General features: G+C 42.4%; 3 protein-coding genes across 3 annotated transcripts; 2 read left to right on the top strand and 1 right to left on the bottom strand.

Moving 5' to 3' along the window:
- Window positions 1-20: 20 nt before the first annotated feature.
- Window positions 21-5,405, top strand: amz2 (archaelysin family metallopeptidase 2). Its single transcript, XM_071926708.2, has 7 exons — window positions 21-169; window positions 1,084-1,372; window positions 2,351-2,524; window positions 2,696-2,824; window positions 3,230-3,393; window positions 3,596-3,772; window positions 4,597-5,405. The coding sequence occupies exons 2-7, from the start codon at window positions 1,084-1,086 to the stop codon at window positions 4,747-4,749; spliced, it is 1,086 nt and encodes a 361-aa protein (XP_071782809.2). The 5' UTR covers window positions 21-169; the 3' UTR covers window positions 4,750-5,405.
- Window positions 5,406-5,845: 440 nt separating this feature from the next.
- Window positions 5,846-23,086, bottom strand: slc16a6a (solute carrier family 16 member 6a). Its single transcript, XM_078290950.1, has 8 exons — window positions 22,953-23,086; window positions 10,516-10,761; window positions 10,232-10,375; window positions 9,962-10,090; window positions 9,130-9,281; window positions 9,015-9,060; window positions 8,259-8,846; window positions 5,846-6,403 (listed from the first exon to the last, which is right to left on the bottom strand). The coding sequence occupies exons 2-8, from the start codon at window positions 10,751-10,753 to the stop codon at window positions 6,246-6,248; spliced, it is 1,455 nt and encodes a 484-aa protein (XP_078147076.1). The 5' UTR covers window positions 10,754-10,761; window positions 22,953-23,086; the 3' UTR covers window positions 5,846-6,245.
- arsg (arylsulfatase G) lies at window positions 16,537-26,121 on the top strand. Its single transcript, XM_071926778.2, has 10 exons — window positions 16,537-16,763; window positions 17,082-17,317; window positions 18,751-18,862; window positions 20,063-20,209; window positions 23,206-23,420; window positions 23,556-23,636; window positions 23,712-23,820; window positions 24,764-24,884; window positions 25,026-25,116; window positions 25,841-26,121. The coding sequence occupies exons 1-10, from the start codon at window positions 16,537-16,539 to the stop codon at window positions 26,119-26,121; spliced, it is 1,620 nt and encodes a 539-aa protein (XP_071782879.1).
- The last annotated feature ends 691 nt before the right edge of the window (window positions 26,122-26,812 follow it).

The following is a 26,812-nucleotide window of genomic DNA, read 5'->3' as shown; positions in this document are numbered from 1 at the left end:
TTCTGTTTACATGACGTCACGTGACGTAACGACAAGGCGGAAACAGAGGAGGCTCCACCACTCGCCTTCCCGTGTCAACATTATGCTGCTAGGCTGCGCTGTAGTTGTCGCATCCGGGGGCACGCACTGCAAACTTCATCTGTGGGCTCCATGAACTAGCCTGGTTCAGGTAAAACTGCGTCTTTTGCATAGATTTTTTTTCGAGAATAGTTTTCCCACTCATTTACCGAATAGTAGCAATGCTTATGCTGCGTTATCCGACACATTTTCAGTTTCCAAATGTAGTGCGTAGAATGTAAAGTTATGTTTCCCCCTCTTAATTACCTATATGTTCATATATTTTGGTTATGAAAATGTCCAATAAATCCTAGACACCACTTCTCATCCTCGGTCAGCTGATGCAGCTGTACCCAAATCTGCATATACTGTACATGTATCTACATCTATAAAGGGAATCAAATCAACTTGATAGGGTGTATAGATTTTGTCTGTTTTTTTGGTACATCCTATAAATATGCTGGAATTTCACATTGTCTTCATATTCTCATATTGCTTGTATTTGTTATATATTGCATATATAGATATTATATTTTTCACTTATTTCATACTGAACATATTTCACATATTTTCACATTTTAAGGTAATATATTCTCATATTGTACATATTTTTCATTTGTTCTTGTTCTCAGTAAATTCTGCTGCTATTACTATTACTACTACCGCTATTTTGCACACCTTCTTAGTGCTGTAATCCATACTTTTTTTATACTTTCATTCATACATTTCTGCCTAACATGTAGTGTCAGAATATCTCATCTCATCTCATCTAATCTCTCTCAAATATATTTAAATATAAACTGAATATATTTCAGACTTTAAGGATCAAATGTCAACCACCAGTTCATTTAAATTGTTTGTCATAAGCATCCATAGGTTGCCACATGTCTAAAGGGTCACCATACCCAAGCTGTATCAGTGAGGAACAGATGATTGATCTCTACATTATAGCCAGACCATGTTGCTATTTCACCTTGATGTCGTCTGTAACCATGTCAGTGTTTTGTCTTAATGTCTGTCCAACAGATGCAGGTGATCCAGCACTCTGCGGAGACGCTGCGCACAGCTCTGATCTCCAGCCGGCGTGACTTGGCTGATCGCTACAAAAAGTACACCAAAAATGAAAGGCGTCTTATGGAGGAAGGGCTCCAGCCAGGAGGGCCTGGTTCCCTGTTCCAGCCCATCACAGTGCACGCTGGCATGGACTGGATGGCCTCTTACCCTGAGGAGCCCCAGGACTTCCAGAGCTTCTACAGTTACCCGCACCGCAAGACCCCCACCGCAAGCCGCAATACCATTTACATTCAGACCATAGGTAAGCTTGTCTGTGTCCAGTAGGGTTAGATCCTCTGCGTGTTAGCCCCCATGATACACTCGATGATGTTGAGACGAACGTGTATATTTACTGTTGCTCTATGCCAGTCCAATAATGCATACCCCTTGAGCACATAAAAAGCCCCAGCACACATGTTCATTTAAATTTTCAATAATGATTTTGATAAATTAATTTTCCATTTAAAAGCCTAATGTATCCCAGATTTCCCCTACCATTGAATAGGTGTGGTGGGTCACCCTGCCCTTAAGAACTTAACATTAAAAGCATTTCATTAACTGGGTTTCAGTGGAGAGTTTTAGTGTCCTATGATGGTGTAAATGCTGTTTCAGAGGGTTTACCACCCTGAGAAGAAGACAATTCTTGGGGAAACACTAAATACTAAGAATTTGGGGCATAAAAATGGCTAAATTTAAAGATTTTGTATATTGGGTATCGGTAGCTCCAATACAAAAATATAGGTGTTAGTCTTCAAAAAGCCATATCGGTCAAACTCTAGTGTCTAGTCTTTGTCTACCTTACAAACACACAAGCTCAATGGCCAGTCAACTCTGTCACTAACAGATGATGTTATGACCGCTTACTGTAGATTTAGTAAGATTTCATGTGAACTGTACAGTGTAAGTTAACTAGCTGCACAGCTAGACAGACAAGCCAGTCAAGCCAGTTAAATAAGATAATTTACTGTATGTTCCATTAGCTGATTTACTGCTCTTAGTCTTTATAACTTTCATGATGACTTTCCACATTTCTGTTGTAGCTCAACACCCACAATCAACCCACTGATGCAGCTAATGAATAGGAGACATGCATTCAAGAAACCACACACTTAATGTATCTAGGGCTTTACAGATGAAAAGGCATGCATGTTATCCAGGGTTTTTTTTTACTCTGTGTACGGCATGTCACACGGTTATTAAGCCTGACATTTAGACTTGTTCCTACACTGTTTTCTGTTAGGTTACTTCGGGGCGGCGGGGGCGCAGACAGACCAGTATGTGGACTGGCTCAGAGAATACTGCCTGGCCTTCTTCTATGGGCTTTCCATCAAGTTGCTGCCGCCAGTTACTGTGGCTGAAACTGGATGTTCTTTCAGGGTCAACAGCAACTCACACAACCTCCAGATCCTCACTGGTAGGCCAGGGAAGATCCCTTCCTCCACTCCTGGCTAGCCTAGATTCTATCTTTATGTTTTTTTGTCTGCTTTCCATGTAAAAATGTGGGAGTTTCGGGGGAAAAGCAGTTATTTCAAGCTGGAATGTCCATGATAGTGGTTTGGCATTATTGCTTTCTCTCAAAATTCAGGTGACCTGCTGCGATTCCTGGAAAAAAGGAAGCCTGAAGATGCTTTTTGTATTGTTGGAATAACAATGATCGACCTCTACCCTGAAGACTCGTGGAACTTTGTCTTTGGACAGGCTTCGCTCACTATGGGTGAGCTTATACTACAAAGTAGTAGTTAAGAAAATATAACTTGTTCTGAGACTTGGGAGCAAGGCTGTTACCAGACTAAAATTGTTAATAATACCCCACAGTCTCTCAACATATTCTAAATCTGAAAATGTCTTAAAATGTCCTAATATGGACATTTAAACAGCAGAGCATGACATTTTGAACAGAGCATCAATAAAACGAGTAGCCTAAAAAGAGTAAATCGTAATATCCTAATATAGTCAGGATAATTTGCACTCTGTATAATACCTCAACATGCAGTCTCAGATGACGTAATATGTCTGAGGTGCCACTAGATGGGGCTAAACTCAAAAACAATCCAACCCAGTAAATAGGAGCGTTTTTACTGCCTGTATCCTCACCTTTGTCTTCCATCTTTGCATGCAGGAATGGGTGTTTTCAGCTTTGCCAGGTATGATGATAACTTCTACAGCAGGAGCTACGCTGGCAGGCTGAAGAAAGGGCTTCAGCCGAAACGTGGGGCCTATTCTGTGTTTGAGGGTTATTACACTCCCCCCATCACCGGCACTCTGCTGCTTCGCTCCTGCAAGGTTAGTTACAAGCATGCTCTCGCACTCCATATTATTAACACTACTTTATCTAAGGTGCATTAATAGTTAGGTCTAAATTTCATTCAGTGCAATTTGGAACTTTCTTTTTGGCCCTTGGCTGATGAAACACAATAACGTCTGTGCCTGCTGATTGGTAGTATAATCAGAAAACTATTAGAAAGTTTTAAATATTTGTTTCCAGGTAATTACGCATGAGATCGGCCATATGTTTGGGATACAGCACTGCCAGTGGGTGAACTGTGTCATGCAGGGCTCCAACCACCTGGAGGAGTCGGACCGTCGGCCGTTGTTCCTCTGTCCCATCTGCCTCCGCAAGCTGCAGTCCTCAATCGGCTTCAGAATAGCCGACAGATATAAGGTAAATAAGGACATTTGGGGACAAAAAATAAAGTGACCCTCATTTTACAGATAATCATGACCTAAAAAAAATCAAATAGGACATTTCACCAGCGAAATATGAGGTAACCCTGACTGATGATAATCACAACTTCAACATTTCTCCATTTAAGAGTTTTTCTTACATTTGAGTTTGGTATTCACCCACTTGGTGCTATGCCAATGAGTTAAGCCTTAGCGTCGCATACAAAGGAAATCCAGGCTTCAATTTCAACCCACTTTCCAGCAACATCCCATGCACTGCAATACTGAGAACATTGTAGTCTGGCAGACATGTCTGAGTTCACAGGGAATCCTTAAAGCAGCATGAATTTTAACCTGAGTGTGCTGAGCTGGTAGATACTGAAAGACATATTTCAGTCTTCATGTCTGTTTCACAATGACAGTTTGAATTTTAACCATGATGATATGATTTGTTTGAACACCAGTGAGCTTATCATCTATTTGCTCTCTTCATAAAATGCCACCCCTCACTAAATGTAGACAACATGTGCCCATATGGCCATAGAGGAGGGAAATGGTTGTTCTGAATCACAAGACTTTAGTCAAACTTCAATGTATAGTGAAGAATGTAGTCCAATAAAAGGCAAAGACTCATCTACACTTACAGATTATACATTCATCAGCAGGAGCTGCTCTTGAATATAAAGAATAAAGAAGAACAGTCCTTGAGTAATTGTTTGAGGAACAATTATAGCACATTTTGATCAAGGCTTACCAGAAAATCACAATCAGATACATTCATGTTTGTTTGTTTTATTGAATGGTTGTTTCTGTGTTCATCAGGCCTTACTGCACTGGATGGAGGAGGATCAGACTGAAACGTCCCCCACTGCCTCTCAGTCTGTGCTCCACTTCCCCAAACCCACTCAGGCCTTTGACACATCCAGACTGTGGCTGCTCAGGTGCCTGGACATACTGGAAAATGATAAACTATAGTAACTTCCCATAAATCTGTATATGAACAGGGCATAATGCAGGAGAATGGGATGTTGCAATGCACTTAGCTCTGAGCTCGTCTCTTGTACCATGCAAATGATTTCTGTGCTTATTATCTGCTGCTGTTTGACTGCATATCAGAATTTTGAGGTTGGTTTGAGGAATTACAGTAAATCCTCTAATGATGATTATAAAGACAGTCGATCTGTTTTAGCTTAGACCTGCTTTCTTTTCCTTGTCCTCCAATTCTATGATTTAATAACTGTTACAGCCCAAGTACAAAATGACCACAGAGCCAACTCATCAATATAGTATTAAGTATTGGTTACTCATAGTGATATGTCAGGAAGTAGAGGCTCTGTATATTAGGATTATTAGGTATATTGGGAAGCGTGTAGATTAAGGAAGGTGGAGTATTACATTTGTCATATTTTGCAGAGCATAATGTGATAAATACAAGACTAGTTTGAATTGGCCAGTTCAAGTTGACGTTTATGAATGCAGACAGTTGCATGCAAATCTGAGGTTCAAAGCACTTTGTAGCTTTATTGTGAATGAACACATTTTTCATTACAAAAATTTCATATCAAATATTTGACACGGTACAATTTCAGCTTCTTGACAGTTTGATTAAAAATAAACGCTTGTAAATTACACACAGTATTTCCTGAGCTTTATGTAAATTCCAAGAGAGAACATCTCTTCCAGTAGATTTCATGTTAGAGAATCAGTGCAATTTGTTGTGCATGCAGCTACATATACTGCACAGTTTTTATGGCTATTGTCATGGTATTGATCACCAGTGGATAATGAGTTCATCAAGTTTCTGTGTTACATCTCCTTTCTTGAATATCTAAAAATAAGGCACCAGGTGTCATATTTGACTCATATTTGACACCATCGTCCGTTCACAGCAACAAATGTTCAACTACTTTCAGCTGGTATTGAACAGTATATTCTTACATTTTAAGGTTAAAAAACACTGTATGGTACAGCAGGTATGTAAGGTACAGTTGTTAAGTCCATACAGTGTTTTTTAACCTTAAAATGTAAGAATATACTGTTCAATACCAGCTGAAAGTAGTTGAACAGTATATTCTTACATTTTAAGGTTAAAAAACACTGTATGGTACAGCAGGTATGTAAGGTACAGTTGTTAAGTCCATATTGTGATCTAAAAGCTCTCATGGTTCCTCTCAGAGACCAGATCTCCAACGGCAGGTCTTAAATCATGAATATGGGTCTTTCCCTACCCATCGTCTTGTTTAAGCGCTCTGCCAGCAGCGGTCTTCCTCCACCCTCATATGGCTTCACCCCTTTATTATCCTCAGGACTATGTTTTCACCTCAAGCAGAATCAGTAACTTCCTGGCCCTTTCCTTTGGTCCCATTCTGGTTGTGGTCCGATTCAACATCTACTTCCAAGCAATCTTGCGGACTGTCTCTTCTTCTGTCCGGTTCATCCACTCCGCTCTGTTCTGCAGAGTTCCCCGTCCCTCAACATGTGGCCTCGTGGCACTGCGGATCCCTCCTCCTGCAGGGTAATCCTCTCTTAGCGGACTTCACCAAACCCAGGAACATGGCGCCCAGAGCCATGCCGGCTGCACAGGAGTAAAACGCTGAGCCGTAGTTCTGAGTCAGATCCACCAGGACACCTGGGGGTAGAAGAGAGTACAGTGGAAGTATGAAGAAAGAAAACATCTATTATATTAAGCTAGATCTAAGCCTTATCAAATGTGATAAATCTGACATCACTGACTATGGTTACACCTGGCATTTCAATGTGATTTTTGAGATGTGATTCTAAAGTAGGGCTGCAGCTATCGATTATTTTAGTAATCGAGTATTCTACCGATTATTCCATCGATTAATCGAGTAATCGGATAAGAAATACTTTTGCTTTATTAAAGAGCAATAGTAAATATACAAAAGAGAAAAGCTGTCCGCACGAAGCTGTCCATACGACACTGTGATTTACTGAAAACGAGGTGAAATAATAATTATTATTGATATTTATTACTAGGCCTAAATATCATACAAGTTCATAAGACTGGCTAATGTACATTTATTTACTATGTTGAAGGGTTGCCCTACACCTGCTGACCCTACTCACTGCAATCAAACTAAACTGAATATACCTGCTGTATTGGACTGGTGCATTTTAGGCTCCAATTGCTACTTACACCACCTGATATTTTGCTTTCTGGGGTATTTTATGCATCACTGTGAGGGGAGTAGGTGTGTGTGTGTGTGTGTTGGGGGGGGGGGGGGGGGGGGGGTGTATGTGTGTGTGACTATCATAATAATAACATGAATGAAGCTCAGGCTTTCACAAATTGACTGCAGCATTTTATTTTCTGTGGTTATTTTCTTGAGCAAAACTTAGCTAACTTAGGGACATCATAACTAGCCACCATATTGATTTACGTTCTTAACTAGCCATTACATATAGCCATAATTAACGTGCATTCTTTACTAGCCTTCATCTCATCCCGTTTTAATATTAAGTGCTGACTCCGCCCACCCGGCCAGTTTCGGCGTACGCCGGTAGCAATTACAAGTGGACCCTATCCTACAGTCCCTGCTCTCAGCGGAGGGAAGGAGCTACACTGTGTGAGAAGCGCTGTGACCGTCAGACCTCTCTGGATTAGACAAGCAAGTAGAGAAAACCGGCATCAGCCGAACCAATTTATTGCCAAATGCTTTGGGATTCAACACATTAACATTGCTTCCCATGGTCAGAAAAAGTCGGCAGATTTGTCGCTAGTCGCTTAATAAAGTCGCCAGGGGGGTCTGAAAAGTCGCTAAGTCTAGCGACAAAGTCGCCAAGTTGGCAACACTGGATCCGAAACTTTGGACACTTTCTGTCGTTTTCTCTGGCCTGTCTCTTCTCTTCGCCCCTCGCTATTTTCTCTCTCTTTCTCCAGCGCGTTGTGCAACAGTAATAATCATCCGTGCGAAACACTGAGCGTGTATATAGATATATGGATTAAACGAAGCTTCGATGCAAATAATTTGCATCGATGATTTTTAGTAATCGAGTTACTCGAGTTTCTCGAGGAATCGTTTCAGCCCTATTCTAAAGATTAGATTTTAAGAGAACAGCCATATTGTACTTGATTCATGGACCAAAGATTACCTGCAGCTCTAAAACACCTTGTTTACAAGTTTAGAAATCCATTTTAGAAGCTCCTCTCTCTTAAGCAATTAATTGCAGCCTCTGCGATTTGGAAATTGCAGAAGTTCATATTGCGATTTCTAATTTTTTTCTATTCATTGTTCAGCTCTACTGCATTACTTTCTCCCACCCTCCCTCTCCATCTCCTTACATTACTTTTGTGCGCATGGTGGCTGGATTGGGTCCAGACTACGTAGAATTCAGATCACAATTTTTTTTTTGTGTGTTCACATCTGTCACTTAATGCATGCTGGTGTGATCAGATGATAAAAGTTGCATTGAAGCAACAAGTGTAACCACAGCCAGTGTTTCTGGTAAGACATCATTCTTACCTCCCAGCGGGGGGCCGGCCAGCCCAGCAAAGCTCTGTATGAACACATAGACCCCAGCAGCAGAGGACATCCTCTGTATGCCCACCACATCGTCCTCAGCCAGCAGGGGGATGTGAGTGCACGATATGGTTCCCATAAAGAACCCATACAAGGCACAGCACACAGCCAGGCCGTAGAACTCCCACACTAACGTAAAGGCCACTAGGACCAGAGTCATGAAGACTACACACGCCAGAAGCACCAGCAGCTTCTTCTTCCTCAGCCGGTTCCTGCTCAGGAGCCACCCGATGGAGAACCGGCCGAAGATTTCAGCCACAGCCATGGTGGAGAGCATGTAGGTGGCGCAGTCCCGCTCCACGCCTCGACTCACGCTCAGCTCGATGATGTAGAGCGGAGGGGCGAAGAAGCCAAGCGTGGCGAATAGTCCGAAGAGAGAGTAGCAGATGAAGCTGCCCTCTCTGAGGATGGAGAAATCTAGAAGTTTATTATTCTTTGTCGATAAGATTTCATCCCCTCCTTCCTTTTCCTCTTCTTCCCTTGTTCCCTTCTCTGCATCTCTGTTGTTTTTCTCCCCCTCCTGTTCAGGCTCTTTACTCTCTGCCTTCTGTGCTGCCTCTAACCTTTCTTCCTTATGCAGTAAAATCCTCTCCTCTTGGCTTCTTTCACCCGTGTCCTTCAGAGATTGGACACCAGAGTCCACAGAGTCTCTGGTTAGCTCATTGTCCTGACTGTGGGAGATGTTCTGTGCGTGCGAGCTCTCCTTTATAATTGAATCTCCTGAGTTTGTGCCCTCTAAGTTCTCCTGCGTACTGAGGGCTTCCAGTTCCTTTGGGGACGGATTGTCCCCAAAGGCACTGGAAGAGACAGAGACTGACGGATCGTCAGTCTCTGTCTCCCGGGCCACTCTGGGCTTGATAATGATCGGCCGAAGCAGAGCTCCACAGACGATGATGGATCCCTGCAGAGCGCCGATCACCACCATGGTGTAACGCCAGCCGATGCTGTCCCTCAACGCAGAGAAGGCTGAGAAGGGAGAAGAGTGAATGAGGGAGTGTTCACTGATAAAACTAAATAAACAAGACAAGACAAGACAAGACAAGACAAGACTAGACAAGACTAGACAGGTAATATTAGGGTTAGACTGATACTGTATATCAGTTTGCCAATCGGGCCGATATTGGCCTTTTTTAAAAGTATTGGATATCGTCCAGTCATATCGTCCACTGTCAATATGATGGAGGTTCTACTCTGACCACACCTACATAGGCTAAAAACAGTCTGTGAAACCTGCAATGAAATATTATTTTCTTGGGACATTTTATTGATTCATTTAAATATAATCTAGGTGAGTCATCCAGCCTTAAAGAGCTGCTTGTTTGGTTTTCAATGGAGCGTTTTAGTGTCCCATGATGGTCTAATTGCCATTTCAGAGGCTTTTCCACCCTGACAAGAATACAATTCCGGGCAGAAACACTGAATACTTGTAATTTTTTGGCTTTAATTATTGAATACTGGCACAAAATATCAGCCTCACTACAAAAATCCCAGTATTGGACTTCAAAAACCCATATAGGGTTCCCCCACCCCCAAAACACAAAATACACCTTCATTACATGCTTTTCATCAGCCACATACACACACCTCCGTCAGTAGGCATGTAAAAAAAAATATCTAAAAACATCAGTGGTAACTCACACACTCACCGGGTGCCAGGGCAAACATGGAGAAGGACTCTCCAGTGGAGGCCACAGCTATGACCAGAGACCGTCGACGGTTAAAATACTGAGACAGGATGGTCACAGTGGGCAGGAAGGTCAGACAGTAGCCCAGACCTGCGCAGGGGAAAGGAGACACAAATTAGTCGTAATAAAGTCTTATTTAGACAGACAAGTTGACAAAGAACACACAGAAGAACCTCATTTTATATTATGAGGCAGGGAGAGAGAGAGACAGAGAGAAAACCAATGCAATACCTGCAACTACTCCAGTGGTGATGTACATTTGATTGATGGAGGTGGCAAAGCCTGTGGTGATGGTTCCCGTGGCGATGAGCAATCCTCCAATCATAACAACCGGTTGGAACCCAAACCGGTTGGTCGTCACGGAGGAGAGAGGAGCTGAGGACCGGTGGGGAACAAATTATTGTTAAAACGTAGGCCTGATAACAGACACCAAAAAAGTCTCATTATGTCATTATAGTCTCTCCTTTTTGGCTTTCTAGGCTTTGCATCCACTTAACTACATCAGCTTCACTCACCAGTGAAGGTCATGACGAAGACGCAGATGGAAATGATCCAGGACACTCGGCTGTTGGTCTCCCCAAACTCCTCCATCAGGCCCTGGAGGAAGATGCCGAAGCACTTGATGGTGCCGTAGGTGAAAACCTCCACCAGGAAGAAGGCCAGGGCCACCAGCCAGCCCCAGCCTCCGTCCGGGGCCTCTGGGTACACGTTGGGCCCCAGGAAGCCCCCTCCTCTGAACACACGCCCTGCCATGGGTGAGGCTGAAACAGGGAGAAAAGGGATGGAGATGAAACTGAGGGTCAGCTTTAGTATGAGGCTTAGTGGTGTGTGAGTGTGAAAATAAACTAGTCTTATAAGCTATTTGACTGAAGTACAAACTTTGTGAGATTGACTAATTTAAAATGCAAAGGGGAGAGACTGAAGGTTTGTGCAAAATGTTTGAGCAGCGGTGAACCTATGAAGTCATCTGTTCTTGTGGAAGCGCCTAGGAAACGTGAACGCGCACGTGGGTAGCGTCAGTTTGCGCCTATCGAGGTCCGCTGTGAGTATACAACTTAAAGAAAGATTCCTGTTTTTTTGTTCATTTACAGCAGTAACAACCATACTTTTAATGGACAGTCGATATTTTATTAACTAAGAAAGCATCAGCCACCAGCCAAATTACATTTTAACACGTCTTTGATCTTAGAAAAACAACAATATTGCAGCCTTATTCTCGGTTTAAGGAATTAAAAGAATCTCGCGTTATGATACTTAAACTATAAACAACCAGCATCAAGAAATTACGGCTGCACGCAAACCAGCATAAAGTTACACCAATTGTATGTAAGATATTGACTCACTCTGCCTAAACGTGTCGTGTTGCTCCTCTCGTCAGGCAGGATATGTTTGAAGAGGGAAACCTGCTCCTGTTTTGGTTCAGTAATGCAAATGATATATCTGCTGGCTCAGCGGTATTATGCTAATTACTGTATGTTGATGTGATCTCTCTCCAGCAGCGCGTGTCATTTAACCAAAGTGCTTCTATGGATCCTTACTAGGCTACTGTTTAATGTACAAACACTGTCACTGTAACCAAAGATGGTAAGGAGGGAAAACCAGCAGCAAAAGTTCAGCCTCTCTCTCAACGCTTGGCCTGGTCTAATCAATAAGTAATACAATAATATAATACATAGGGAGAACGGGTTGACCCTGTTACTTATTAACCACTTTTTGCATTTTTGCTATGGATATTTAAGGTTGTTGGGCATTTATTGAAATAAAAGTATGATCCATTAATAAAAATGGTATTTTACATAGGAGTAAGTTCAGCCGTATGGGGGTAAAATGTTACACAGCCTAAAACCTCCTTTGTTGCTTTTTCTCAATATATCTCTTCAATGTTATTCTGTATTTTCTGTTCCCTTGCCATTGATCAAATCGACTTCTTTGGCTGTTCGTTTTAGATCCTCCAAGGTGGCTGAACCATATTTGCATTGTAATATTTGAAAATACCACATTAGCCTACCACACATTTAGGGTTAGATTAACTAGATTTTAATAGAATGTAAATATAATTAGATCAGGGTATGTTCAGCTCAACTTGCTCCAGGGCTAGAGGCAAATTCCCCCCCCACAACCAACATTTTGGCAGAACTGCTTTGCAAAGTAACTCAGCAACGCAGTTATGCTATGCGTTTATGACATAATATTGTACCTTTTACAGCCTTAAACTAATATATAATAAAGCCTAAAACGTATCTACTTCCATTTAGACACAAGAATCATGACACCTTTACCCTGATGAAATCACTCCATCAAAAATCACGTTTTTTGATCTGGCTTAGAAAGTAGATTCAGGGAAATGATCACACCACATGATTAGTTTTGTGTAGGATTTCCTTGAAATAAAGGGATTATCTTACCCACAGGTTCAATTTACCCCATTCTCCCTTATATAACATTTAAACCATTCAGATTCAGCATTTAAATCTATTATACACCTGATAAGATCTGCCTTCATGATCTCCAATTCATTCTTTTGTTTGGCCCCCAAATTCTCCAGTTACAAACCTGTTTTGTATTTTTTCTTTTTTTCCCAGTTTTTGGTCAAATTTCACAATAGGGGGTGGCTCTTTCATAAGCTGTTCTGGTATTTCTGCCCTTTCTTTTAACTGTTGACTGCACACACTAAACCCAGACGAAAAATCACTATAATATTCTTATAATATCTCTATAGGGTTTATAGTGAATTTATCGTACTTTATGGCATTTTTATCTTCTACAGTATTGCTATAGTATTCCTATGATATACCTATAAGATATTATAATTTATAGTTTTGTCTCCTCGGGTTCAGGGGAATGCCCCATCTGTTGGCTCTAGAAACACATATAAAGTAGGTGGTGAAGACTGGTGATAAAATAACACTGCAGCTCCAGACCAGGGGGCATAATGGTGTGTGATCATATACACTGAATAATAAAACATAACATCAGACACACCTGACTACACCCAACCTATTTTCTAACAGAATAACTGCCAATGACGACTCAACACATACAGGTTCTGTACATAAAGATGAACCGAAATTATAATTAATACATGAGCGGACAATGACTAACCTATATAGCCTACAAATTTATGTTAAACTATCTTATAGCAAATATAAGTCAGCATTACTTAAAAGATAAACATTACAAGTTAGATTGTATCACTGAACATTCCCAGCACATATATATATCTATATATATATGGCACAAAAAGAAGTATAAACTTGGGGATAACAGAATATTTTGGCAGTGAGAGTATTTTTGACGAACTTAATCCAGTTACAATACAAGCACCACTCAGATCACACACATATTATGAGTAATTAATGCTTAAATTATTTCTGCACGTGGATATTAGGGATCAGATAGGCTATGGGGATCAGGCTATAACTCAGACTATAGCTGAATTTCCATTCAGTCCTCAGAAGGACTTCAGTGGATCTCCTGACCTATAGCCTAGTTTAATTATTGAATTAGGTTATCACATGTTAAATTATTATTTTACTCAGTCAGGTTGAGCACAATGAGAGGATGTATTTGTTTCGTTTCATATTGTCCACTGTAGCCTACTACTGTTACCTCCTCACATGTAGCCTAATTCTGTAAAAGTGAAAAAAAAAAAAAACAACATATATTCAGATAGCGCTCATTACTAAATACTATCTAGCCTATAATTGCAGTCCGTGGGCTGATGCGTATTTATTTGATTGTCCTTCAAATAAAATAAAAAAAAATAGTTTGGGGACCCCCTCGGCTTACTATATGACCGGTGAAACGGCCATTGCCTTCTTGGCAAATAGTCAGAAAACACTGCATGCCTTGTTAACAGGCCACGTGTTTTTTTTTCTTTTCTTACACAAGCCACGTCTTTGTGAACGGGGTCTGGAGCCCTCTGGCATGCTTCCTACGGCACTTACCGAGTCCACTGCAAGATATAACGTGTTTTTAAATAGAGCAGAGTTTTAATTAATGAGAGAGAGAGGAGGCATTGACTTGTAAATCCTCTGGCTGATGCAAGTTTTCTGTCAAGCGGCGGCTCATGTGGCCAGTGGTCAATGTGACTTTGAAAACAGTTTACAGACTGTGTAAGTATAACTGTACGTATCTAATGTATTATTAGTCGTGCATTGAATATATTTAATGCATGACTTGTTAAAATAGTTTTGTTTTCATATTAGTAATTTTACTAAAACGTGCCACATGGTTACAATAAAAAAAAAAAGCCTGTATTTAAATATAGTAATGAGCAGTCTGTTTCTCACCTGTGTTCAGATTCAGAGGAAAATAATCCTTAAGTTTCCTCGACCGTCCTGCTGTAACCTCGCTTGCGTCGCGCTATATGAATGAATGACCTCACTGCCCCATATACTCTCTCACATGTATGTCCACACACACACACACACTCTCTCTCTCTCTCTGGCTGCTACACACACAAGCACACTCTCCCTCACATGCAGAAGGAAAAGGGGATCAGGTTACGGTCTGCTCTGTTCCTATCAGTCTGCAGATCCCCCTCAAGCCCCCAACTCTGCAGGGGTGCAGAGATTTGTTTGAAAAGTCCTATAGTTCCGGTCTGGTGTGCAGTGTGTGTGTGTGATAGAGAGACAGAGAGAGAGAGGTTTGGTTTGTGTGTGTTTTGCAATGCTTTGTGTGTGTCAGGGCGGGTTTGCTGCCTGTGCATGGAGCAGGTATGTGTGTGTGTGTGTGTGTGTGTGTGTGTGCGGAGAGCTGGCTGACTGATAGATAACTAAGTGCATTATGTAAGCGCTGTGTTGCAGAGATGCTCAGTAGCTGTCATGGTGTGCGACCTTACAACACTCAGTCATCAACTTGAGCCACCAGTCCTGACAGTCACAATGAATTATTGATGTTATTCGGCCATTCACACACACACACACACACACACACATTCCTCTTGCACCCTTACAACTTCATTAGCAGTTCACAGCTCACTCATTATCTACCTACCCATCCCTATGTCAGTCGAAACTCAATGGAAGTTGGCAGTGATTCTCAACCTTTTTCATATCACGGACCCCTAATTTAGTACACATTAGAGCCATGGACCCCCATTTGATGAGATTTTGTCTCTAGGACCCAAATCTGAGAATATTTTTATTGTTAGATACGAATTTGTCCGGAATTCCATGACTGGAATTATGTCTGTATTGTAGGTAGAGAGATAACAGTGAAACTATGATCAAAATAGTCATTCTTCTACATTCTCTAATTGTGTTAACTTCTTGTAAATTAAATAATGGTGAAGTTTAACAATTTAGCGATTTGCCGGGGACCCCTGGAACCCCCTCAAGGACCCCTGGTGGTTCCTGGACCCCACGTTGAGAACCACTGTGGTATAGGACCACCAAACACACAATGAGTTAGCCTCAGTAGTTCCATCTCAGCCTTCTCCCAAACTATTGAAGTTGAACAGATACATCATTTTACAGCTTCAAAAAAGCAGAAAATGTCTCCAAACAGCTCATGGAGCAGAATCCAAGTGTTTTGTTGCCAAACGATTGCACTGCAGGTCCAAAAGTCCAACATCTCCCTCATTATCTCCTACATTTTCATCACTGACAATGCTCTGCTCGTTCACACACCCTACAGTAGCAAGTCTTCTGCCAGAGCTCTGTAGGGTGAGTGTAGGGACCAACAGTGCAATCGTTTGGCTACAAAACACTTGGAGGTGTTTCGAAAAATTTGAGGGACATTTCATGCTTTTTTTAGACCTGTAAAAACATGGCCCTGCTAATTTCAATTGTTTTGGAGAAGGCTGAGATGGATCTACGGGGGCTAACTCGCTGTGTGTTTGGCTCTGTGAACATCAATGGAGTTTTGACTGACGTGGGTGAATAGATAACGACTGGATTTTCCTTTAAATGCCCTGGTATGTATTCCTCATATAAAGCATGGCAGAGGTGTAGATTTGGGGGTCAACAGGGGGACATAGGAGGAGGAAGACTTATTTTTACACCTCTATTTTTACAGCTCTATACACCTGTAATGTATTTTACTCACTTTGTGTTTTTAGAGGCACAGTTAAGCTTTACCGAAACACACTTTGTGATTGGCTTTGGTCACAAACACCCCTCCCCTTTAAAAAAAAAAAATGGAGCTCTTCCCTTAGTTGTTTGAATCTCCTTTTAATGCCTTTAAAGGAAAGTGTTACACAGTTACCATGGAAATATTTGCGCAATTTTTATCAATGGCTGCGTATTATTCACAGTGATAAGATGTCTTTCATTTCAGCACAGCTAGGTGTGCTGCTGTGCTGATTTGAAGCACGGTTACAACGCTTACTTGACCAATCAGATTGCGCGGTCGGAACTATCTGTTGGATGCTTTAAAATAGATAGATAAGATTAACAAGCTCATAGGGCTTTTTTTAGATTGGCAATTATGTTTTTCTGGCCTTATTCATTATGATCTTAACTCATTTGATTGACATTCGATTTGCACGTGAACAGAGACTTGTTCTTCCTCCATGCAGGTTTTGACCCAAAATGGCGGAAGGTTTTACTCTGCTGCTTCTGTCTGGCATGCTGCTCTGTGGACTGCTGCTCCACACGGCGAGCCGGCATGGAGCCAGGCTTGATAAGGCCAGTAAGAGACCCAACTTCATTATCATACTGGCAGATGATATAGGCTGGGGCGACCTGGCTGCCAACCAGGCCGGGGCGAGGGCAAACAACACGCCATATCTCGACCTGATGGCTGAGCAAGGAATAAGGTGCTGCGGTTGATTTATTGGCCTTATTATTGATCTGTTATAAGAAACTAAATGTCATATATGATTCAGGTCATATCATCAAAATCTGAGTTAAAGTATTATTACCTAAAGCCCCTTCAACATCATGCATATATGCACAGTGATGATACTTCAAGTCAAATCATGAAGGTAAAGAAAGATGTTTCAAGCTATTTATTTCACAGTCTCTGACATCGATTCTCCCCGTGGTGAGACTGTGTGGCAGAGGCTTTATATGGTGTCTCAATCGTCAACAGGGTAGTTTGCCCTTTCTCCTTAAAAATCCCTAGTTTTTTCCAGGTTGACAGACTTCCACTCCGCAGCCTCGACCTGTTCCCCGTCCCGTGCCTCCGTCCTGACGGGCCGCTATGGCCTAAGGAACGGAGTGACTCATAACTTTGCTGTGGGCTCTGTGGCGGGCCTGCCTCTGTCTGAGGTTACCTTGCCCCAGCTGCTACAGAGGGCAGGATATTACACCGCCATGATAGGGAAGTGGCACCTCGGTCACCATGGACCCTACGGCCCAACTAACAGAGGTGAGTGGGAGAGTTTGACATTTATACCCCAAACTAGGGCTGGACGATAATTCAATATTATCGTTTATCGTCTTTCAATGGGATTATATTGTGATGATATGGTGATTTTGGGATATCGAGACGCACAATTCTGCTGTCTGAACTGATGAGAACAAGCTAATTTTATTTAGAAACTCAGACAAAATGAAGTATGGTAGGAATATTATGTGAAAATTTCAGTTTAGTTTGACATCACACCAAATATTACCATTCGGTTCAATATGATGAACATTAATTTGATTATTTAAAGTGATTTCGTATCATTTCCTTATGATTATCGTGATATTGATTTCAACCATATCGTCCAGCCCTACCCCAAACCCAACGGGACCCAGCTGAATGCAACAGGCCCAGATCAGGCTGGATTTTCTCATTGAGTTGTGTGAATTTGGGTTGGGCTTTGGTTAGCTGTTCTTGGAAAGATTTTCATGTAAAAATACATCCATCATATCTGCCTAAATCACAAATGTGAGGGTTAGGGTTAGGGTTAGTTAGAGTGGTGTCAGGTATGGACACTTCTCGGCCCACAGGAACTGCTGAATCAAAACATCAAACTGTCTCCTAAACGTGAGCGAGCGCTCCGTCTAGAGAAAGCTGGACTCACCAACATTAGATCTTTTCCTTTGGTATAAAGCATCACAGGACGTCCGGGTTGGTAAACATGAGCGTGCCGTGTGCAGCTTACTGACGTGATGTTACATGATTTCTGGGTATTGAGGTTCACATTTTTCAGTTAACTCTCGCTCCAATTTACAGCTGCCAAAGTGCAAAGTTGCATAATAAAATGTTGAAAATATAAATTAATCATCAGAAATTATATATCTATATGCAATATATAACAATGAGAGAGCATGAGAAATATGTGAAAGATTATAGGATATATACAGGGTGTGCAAAAATTTGTTTGTATTCACATTAACAGGTCAAATTATGAAAATGCTTTTTGGTATAAATGGGTTTTGAGAATTGATCTAAAGGTTGACACAGCTTTAACCAGTCTAAATTCTTCAGGCAGGGCAATGACAGTGAAAGTCCAGTCGCCTTTTACACATTTTAGCCGAGTCTTAGGAACTCTCAAGATCGCCTTGCCTGAGGACAGAAGGCTCAAAAGGGCCTCACAACGGGTTAAAACCTTCTACCTGTTGGATAATTTCAGGTTTGGACCAGCGTAAACCAGACTGAAAGAGTGAAACTGTGGGAGTGGTGACATGTTATGCGCATGTTGGGGCGTGAGACAGAGAGATATAAAGATAGAGCAGACATGTGAGAGAAAAAAAAAAAAAGATTTGCATTGTCTTTTTGTCTGTTGGGCAGGTTTTGGCTGCCATGTTTAAGTTGCACACCACCGAGAGGAAAACCACAAATGTTTGCATCATGTGTTCGTCTCCTGGCAGGTTTTGACTACTACTTGGGAGTTCCTTACAGTAACGACATGGGCTGCACAGACACACCCGGATACGACCTGCCCCGCTGCGTTCCCTGTGGCTCAGGTGCACAGGTGTCCAGGTGCGGCTCTGTGCTTACGGTATACACACTTCCAGATCAGTCTGGGACTGGTTCTACTAGGTGACTGATAATTAACAGATAATCACACGCACATGCCCAAATACATGGAAATTCGCACACACTAACTGTAGCAATTTCCTTTGGTTCCCACAGAAAATCCGTCAAAGTTTGTGGATTTGATGAAAAATAAAATAAGGCCTTGAATGTTTTTGAAAATGAATGGATGGCCTTTGTGGTGGGAGTTTTCTGTAATAAAGAGACTTGGAGATGAGAAGTTGTCCTTCTGATATCTTTATTGTCTGCAGGCAAGGCGCAATGCTCACCCAGCAAGTGTGTGAGACAAAGAGCGAAGCAATGAGCTTTGTCCACCCTTCTTATAATCATGTAGTAGAAACAGCTGAGTCATGAGAAGTCCGGCACATTCTTATACTTGAAACATTCTACAATTAGGGTACATCTGTGCAAAACAAAGATAAACGGGCTAGAGTTCCCAGGGTCATCTTCACACAGTAGCCATTGTCTCAAGCCAGTGGAAATGTACTGAGAGCAGACAACATAGAAATAAGGCAGTGCTTCATGCATAGAGAAGCAGAATGGTATAATATAATTTCCACTACAGCCTTGACAGAACTTGATTTTTAAATTAAGACATGGCAACAAAATGTCACCAATATGTCTCTTCATCTTAGGATCAATACTTCACATCCTGAGGAAAAGCCTGTGATGGAGATTTGCTATATATAACAGCATGATATAACAGCAGTTTTAAAATGAACCATTTCAACAGGATTTCTTGACTTTACAAGTTCCTAAGTAAAAAAAATAAGGCCTATATGATGTCTTTGACCAATGTCATGTCTGACCCCAAAACATGCCAACTTGCCAACTTTGATGTCCAGGTGAGTGTGGGAACCCCCGGGATGGAGAGAGATCAGTCCACGTGTCTTTTATGTATTTATTTTTTGGTTTATTTTTATATTTTTACCTTTTGGCAGCCACAACCAACTAATGATTTACCAGACACCGACAGACTCTCCTCCTAATGAGTGAGATCAGGAGCTGTGTGTGGGTTAAATGGGTTCAGTGCCGCTCCCGGTCTCTCTCCACCTCCCAACCAACACTAAACCCTGTCCCTATTTGACATCTGCACACACACACACACCGTTTATGTTATTATCATGTTTTACTGTCATGTTCTAGATTGAAGAGGAGCGTACATGGGGGCTGTTATTCCAAAGTGGGCCTTCCTCTGCTTGAAAACAGCAGTATCGTGGAGCAGCCTCTGGATCTGTGGACGCTAACACAACAATACGAATCCACCGCAACCCGGATCATACACAACGCAAGGTACAACACAGCTGCAATTCTATACATAAAGCATAATAAAGATATATATTAGCGTCATGATAGTATGTGTTATGGAGTGGCCAGACATCCAGAAGTCAATAGGTTTGATCCCCGCAACAGCTATGTGAAAGAGACCATAGGCAAGACCCTACATGTTCGCTCGATGCAGGTCACTCTGGATAAGCGCTTCAGCTAAATGTCTACATCCTCATGTGACAATAAAATGCATACAAATATACATATCTATAATGTTGTCAGTCATGAGGTTGCATTGGTTTAACTGCCTCATATTAGATGAAAACAAAAACACATCATGAAGCGATGAAACTCTCTGTAACCTCTGTTTTGTCTGAGCCCTGTGTGGCCTAAAAACCTTAATGTTTCTGTTTGTGTTCCCTGTGTGGCTTGTTGACAGGCTGCTGCAGTGCGAATGCAGTGTGAACGAATGTAGCCCTGAGCTTCAGGACTTTAACACAGATGTTACTGGACCTGGAGCTTCTTCCAGAGCCGCCCAGTTGTGCAACATGTGTGTTTAAAAGCCTGGCCAGTCCTGATTCCCCATTCAAAGACAGCAAGCTCCTCTCACCTGTCAGTGAACCGTCCACTGACTCAGCAGTCGGCAAAACATAGTCTGCCAAGTGTGTGTGTGTGTGTGTGTGTCTATCCACAGACAGTGTATATAAGTTTAAAACTTAAGAACTCAAATGTGACACGAGAGTCCGGGAGAGACACCCGCTCACACACACACACATACATAGGGAGGCATTCAGGGACAAACCCTGACAAGCAGCCACACATTTGACAGACTAATCTCCTGTGACTGACATTCCAGACAGAAGAGAGGGGCGCTTCAGATTTGCCTACAGTCAGAATGCTGGCGGTAGCACAGTAGGAGAAACTGTGTGTGTGTGTGTGTGTGTGAGGGTGGTTAACTGTGCTTCCTGCAGCTGTCTGCTAAGGGAATGTGCCTGCATTCTATAGCAACAGGTCATGTGACTAGCGCAGTAGTTTTCAGTCATGTGCAACCATGACCCAAAAGTGTGTAGGTTTTCATTCTAACCAATCAGTACAGGAGCTGATTTTACTAATGCTGCGTTCCAGAAATGTCGTTAAGTCAGAAGTTCCAACTTCCTACTTGGAAAAATGCAGTGGAATGGTTCTGCAAGATGCAATTCCAAGGGGCAAGGTTTTCCCAAGATGCAGTTATCTGACATTAAGTCTACATGGTGGCATGCACTTCAGTTCAGTTTTCAGCAGTACATGACCTTAAATCCATCAAAACACCTGAAGTGCCTGCCTCCTTCCAGTTTACACGCAAAAAAGTTAAATTTACTATGGCAATAAAGATCATAAATTTACATTAACTTAAACTATACAGGCTCAACACACATACTAGACAAATATAAGACAATGTACTAACCAACAAATTACTTTACACCATAGATTGACTACAAATGCCATTTTAGAGCTATACTGTATCAAATTTGAATGCAACTCACATCAAAGACATCATGCTAAAAATCATTGTTTCCAACATAAATTTTCAAAGGCCTGAATGAAGAATAAATGCCAAACCATTACAGAGCATGACTAAAAATAAATAAATCATTACAGACATCTAATGCAACTTCAGCACCACGGACAAGGCCCCACATACCACCAAATAAAGCAAGCCCAGTGACTGTAGCAAGCGGTCAGTTCAGATGAGGTGAGGTGACAGTGGGAGCTGCAGAAGGTGAAAGGAGCAGCACATTCAGACTGGGACGGTAGTCCAGACCAGCCCACCGCAATCGGCCGGACACCAGCCATCCTTGCTGGTGATTTCACAACACAACCTGTCAGCTCCGCGGCTCAGATTTAACTGTGCCAGTCATTTTATGTGTGTTTGTTTAACGTGGCCAAGCTTCCCGGTTGGGTGGAGTTTGCGTTTTTAAGCACTGTGATTGGCCCGAAGGTCCAAACACCGCCCAGCCGGGAAACTTGTTGTAAAAACTAACCAAACCAGTTGTTTAAGCCACCAAAACTTGTATAACCACCGGTACTAAGCTGACACCCTCTCAGTCTGTTTATAGAGTAGATAGAGGCCCACCGGGAAGTCTCCCGGTAGTCCCGATGGCCAGTCCATCCCTGAATGTATTGCAATGCGTAGGCTATTAGAAATTATGGTTGTTATAAGCATCACAAACCGCGCATCCAGTTCAAAAAGAAAACCTTTCCACAAGCATCAACTCGACCAGTTTGTTCTTCACTCTTTTAAGTTGTGAAAAATATCTCTCACCCTTACAGTTAGTAACAGAAAATCCTGACTGCGGCAACACACTTAGGAAAGTAGTTTTCAGCCTACCTTTTCGCAGCAGCTCTTTCGGTGAACGGCTTTTCTCTTCCCGCGCAAAATGCTTGAACTGGACAAATTCAAATGTGAGGGGTGAGGGGGTGAGGGGGGGTGGGGGGGCACCTACACACCAATCACGATTCTTTCTCTTTATATTCTTTTTTAGTATCAAAGGTTAATTTTGGCCGTGTATGCATTCCCGCCAGAGAGTAATATATAAAGAAAATATGACAAAACTTTTAAGGGTATAATTGTGGTTTGAATGCTGTGATGCCCCCCAACAAGGCAAATTGGCTGGTGCCCGATGCCATATAGGCCTGTGGATAATCCGGCCCAGGCTAAACAGCTAGCAAACATTGTCATAATATCATTATAGGCAAATTAAATCTCTCGGGCGTCCATGTTTCTTACCTTGTTTTTCTGAGCAGGACCGCTGGAGAGCACAGAGGTTGTACTTCTGACCTACTAGCTGGAAATTTCCTAATTCCGATTTTGAAAGGAATGCAGCATAACTAGCTCACCATCAGCCAGAGAGGAGTGAAAACAGCTGCTTTAGTGTTTGGTCGGAATGAAAACCTGCAGACTCTGGGGTCATGGTGGCACACGGTTGAAGGAGCATTTCTCAGTGAAAGTTGTCTGTCACTGTGTCATCTTGTCTTCCCAGGGAGCGGGGACAGCCCTATCTGCTCTACATAGCTTTGGCCCACATGCACGTCCCATTGGCCCCTCCCCACCCTCCCGATGCCCCGCCCCCCGCCGGTCGCCCAGAGGATGACAGAGTGTACGCTGCCAGCCTGCGAGAGATGGACAGCCTGGTGGGGGCAGTAAAGAGCGCTTCAGATGCTGCAGACAGAGACAGCACTCTCATCTGGTTCACTGGTAACTCAACTCAACACTGCTAATGTCACGCCATTGTTATCCTAGAACAACCTGTCTTATGTGTGTGCTTTTGGGTGGGTGTATGTGTGTGTGTGTGTGTGTGTGTGTGTGTGTGTGTGTGTGTGTTGTGTTTAGGTGACAACGGTCCCTGGGAGCAGAAGTGCCAGTATGCAGGAAGTGTAGGGCCCTTCAAAGGGAAGTGGCAGACCAGCAGAGGTAAATGATACTGGCTTTGGCTACTGTATATCCAATTGCTGTGAATCCATTTATTTCAGTTATTTATGGTTTCAGGTGGGGGTTCAGCCAAGCGGACCACCTGGGAGGGGGGTCACAGGGTGCCAACAGTGGCCTACTGGCCCGGCAGGATCCCTGCTAACACCACCAGCTCCGCCCTGCTCAGGTATTTAGAGAAGAATTTCATTTTCCCAATACTTAGAGACTAGTTTAAATCACATAAATAGTTTCTGGATTCTATTCAGTTTCTCTCAGGGAGTCAGTCTTAAAAGGATGTGATGGTTTACCTGCTGTCTATTTACTGAGGGACATCACTAGTTCACTACAGGCAGGCACATGGATGTGATTCTCCTCTCCTTGTATCCCCTCTGCTCCCCCCCCCCCCTTTATTTTTGTTGTTTTTACAAAAAATGTTTGTCACAAATCACTTAACAGAGCAAGAACAGGATATTCATTAACAAAACAAGAGAAAAATGAACATATCATGGAAAACACTCTTCTCTTCTCTCCTTCTCCTCTCCTCCTCTTTCCTTTCCTTTCTCTCCTCTCCTCTCCTCTCCTCTCCTCCTCTCCTCTCCTTTCCTCTCTCCTCTCCTCTCCTCTCCTTTCCTCTCTCCTCTCCTCTCCTCTCCTTTCCTCTCTCCTCTCCTCTCCTCCTCTCCTCTCCTCTCCTTTCCTCTCTCCTCTCCTTTCCTCTCTCCTCTCCTCTCCTCCTCTCTCCTCTCCTCTCTCCTCTCCTCTCCTCTCCTCTCCTCTCCTTTCCTCTCTCCTCTCCTCTCCTCCTCTCCTCTCCTCTCCTCGTCTCCTCTCCTCTCCTCTCCTTTCCTCTCTCCTCTCCTCTCCTCCTCTCTCCTCTCCTCTCCTCCTCTCCTCTCCTCTCCTTTCCTCTCTCCTCTCCTCCTCTCCTCTCCTTTCCTCTCTCCTCTCCTCTCCTCTTCTCCTCTCCTTTCCTCTCTCCTTTCCTCTCCTCTCCTCTCCTCTCCTCTCCTCCTCTCCTCTCCTTTCCTCTCTCCTCTCCTCTCCTCTTCTCCTCTCCTTTCCTCTCCTCTCCTCTCCTCTCCTCTCCTCCTCTCCTCTCCTTTCCTCTCTCCTCTCCTCTCCTCTCCCAGTGGGATGGATATCTTCCTGACCCTGCTGTCCCTGGCAGGACTGGATCCTCCCTCAGACAGACGTTACGACGGCATTGACGCCACAGATATCCTCCTGCAGGGTCAACAGACTGGACATGAGGTTCAAACACCAAGTCTTTATTATAAACATAACTTCCACTTATATAAATCAGTTCCCTAATGATGCTGGCAGGGAATATCCAGTTGAGTTAAGGCCTTGTTGTAGAAGTTACTCCTAATTATCTGCTCTCCTTCCTTGTAGTTCCTCTTCCACCCTAATAGTGGCGCTGCAGGGAAGTTTGGGGACCTGCAGGCCGTCAGAGCAGGGAAACATAAAGCCTTCTATATCACAGGTAAACCTCAGGAGTACAGTTTATTTTTTATAATAATTTTGTATAATTTATGTTTCAAATACTGATCACTTGTGTCCATAGTGCAACCACAATCAAACTCAAGAGCAATACATGATAGAAACTTCATACTTACACCGTAGATTCCTCCTATACAGTAATACAGTAGATGATTTTGGAGCACTTTGCTGCATAAATTTGCATATTAATGAGGAAAACCAGTTTTTCTTGGAACTACTATAACTCCTTAATGCTTTAAGATGCGGAGTTCATATTAAGTAGGCTATATAGACATAGAAATATTTGCTAATTAATGCATTAGTTAGCTCAATGAATGATCTCATTAGCATAACTGGTTATGTTTAATATCTCCTGGTGATGGTGGGACATTATGCAGCTCAAGTGACTCTTGTTATTGTGTTTTCTGTTGCCTTCTGCAAACTCCTTGCCATCTTATCTTGTCTTTCTGTCTTTTTTATTTATAATAACAGCAACAACAAAAATAATAATAATATATAATAATACTATAATAACAAGAAATAATAATAATGTTAGAATTATTACATAATTTTATGACATTATTTTTCTCCCCTTTTCTCCAATTCTCCATCGAGAGGCATTTTGCATCTTGGCAGGCCATCATTATAAATAAGATTTTTTCCTTAATTGACTTGTTTGTTTAAACAAAAGTTTAAAGTGACCTGTCCCCCCCCCCGCCGCCCTCCAGGTGCAGCTGCAGCATGTGGTGGCGGCTCAGGGAGGCAGCAGCTCCATGACCCGCCATTGATATTTGATCTGGAGCATGACCAGGCTGAGGAAACACCGCTGGAGACACGGACACCCGAGTACCAGGAAGCCCTGGAGAGGATCGCCAGGGGGAGGGAGGGGCTATTATGGGACATTGCCACCGACCAATCGGTGTCCACAGCTGACTACACCACAGACCAATCGGCAGCCCCCTGCTGTGACCCACGACACACTGCATGCCGCTGCCACATGCTGGGCTGAGGGTGGGAAGACACACACAAACACACACACAAACAGCCTAAGAAGAGGCATGCAGACCTAAGCAAACAGATATAACAAATAGATTTGTTTGGATTTGGTCAGTTCGGTGATTTATGGGAAGTTCAACGTTCAAAACCTGAATGCAGCAGGGTGCATGCAAACAACCGCAGAGAGCAAAGAGAAGCAGATGGTCGAACTTTGGCCAGTTGGAACAGAAGAGGTCTGATGCAACTCTCTGTGAGGTCAATACTTTGGGAAAAACACGAAAAATGAGTCCACTAATGCAGAGTCATTAGAAGGTCATTCCTTTTCAGTAAAGAGAAACTTTGTACCAGGGTCAGGGCCATTCATGAATTGAATTGAGAATGCATGGTAAATTCCAATTCAGTTCCTAGAGTTGGAATTGAATTCCATGAAAATTCCATGAAATTCCACTTCTAACAGATGCTGTCTTGACTTGCTAAACATTATAAATCAAACATTACGAATCCAATAAAAGACAGTTAAACAAATCAAATACATTCAATCATACGATTACATGTTATGCACCTGAAAGGTACCGTTAACATTTTATGATTTTCAGTATTGATAATATATCACACTACATGTAATCTCATGTCACATAATGTGGTAAGAAAAAACGAAAAAACATGGAATTTCACAGAATTTCATTGAATTGAATTAAATTCCA

This window comes from Centroberyx gerrardi, chromosome 20 (genome assembly GCF_048128805.1).
Source record: "Centroberyx gerrardi isolate f3 chromosome 20, fCenGer3.hap1.cur.20231027, whole genome shotgun sequence".
Taxonomy (NCBI): domain Eukaryota; kingdom Metazoa; phylum Chordata; class Actinopteri; order Beryciformes; family Berycidae; genus Centroberyx; species Centroberyx gerrardi.
Note: the sequence above shows the minus strand (reverse complement) of the source record. Positions and strands in the feature narration are given on the sequence as shown.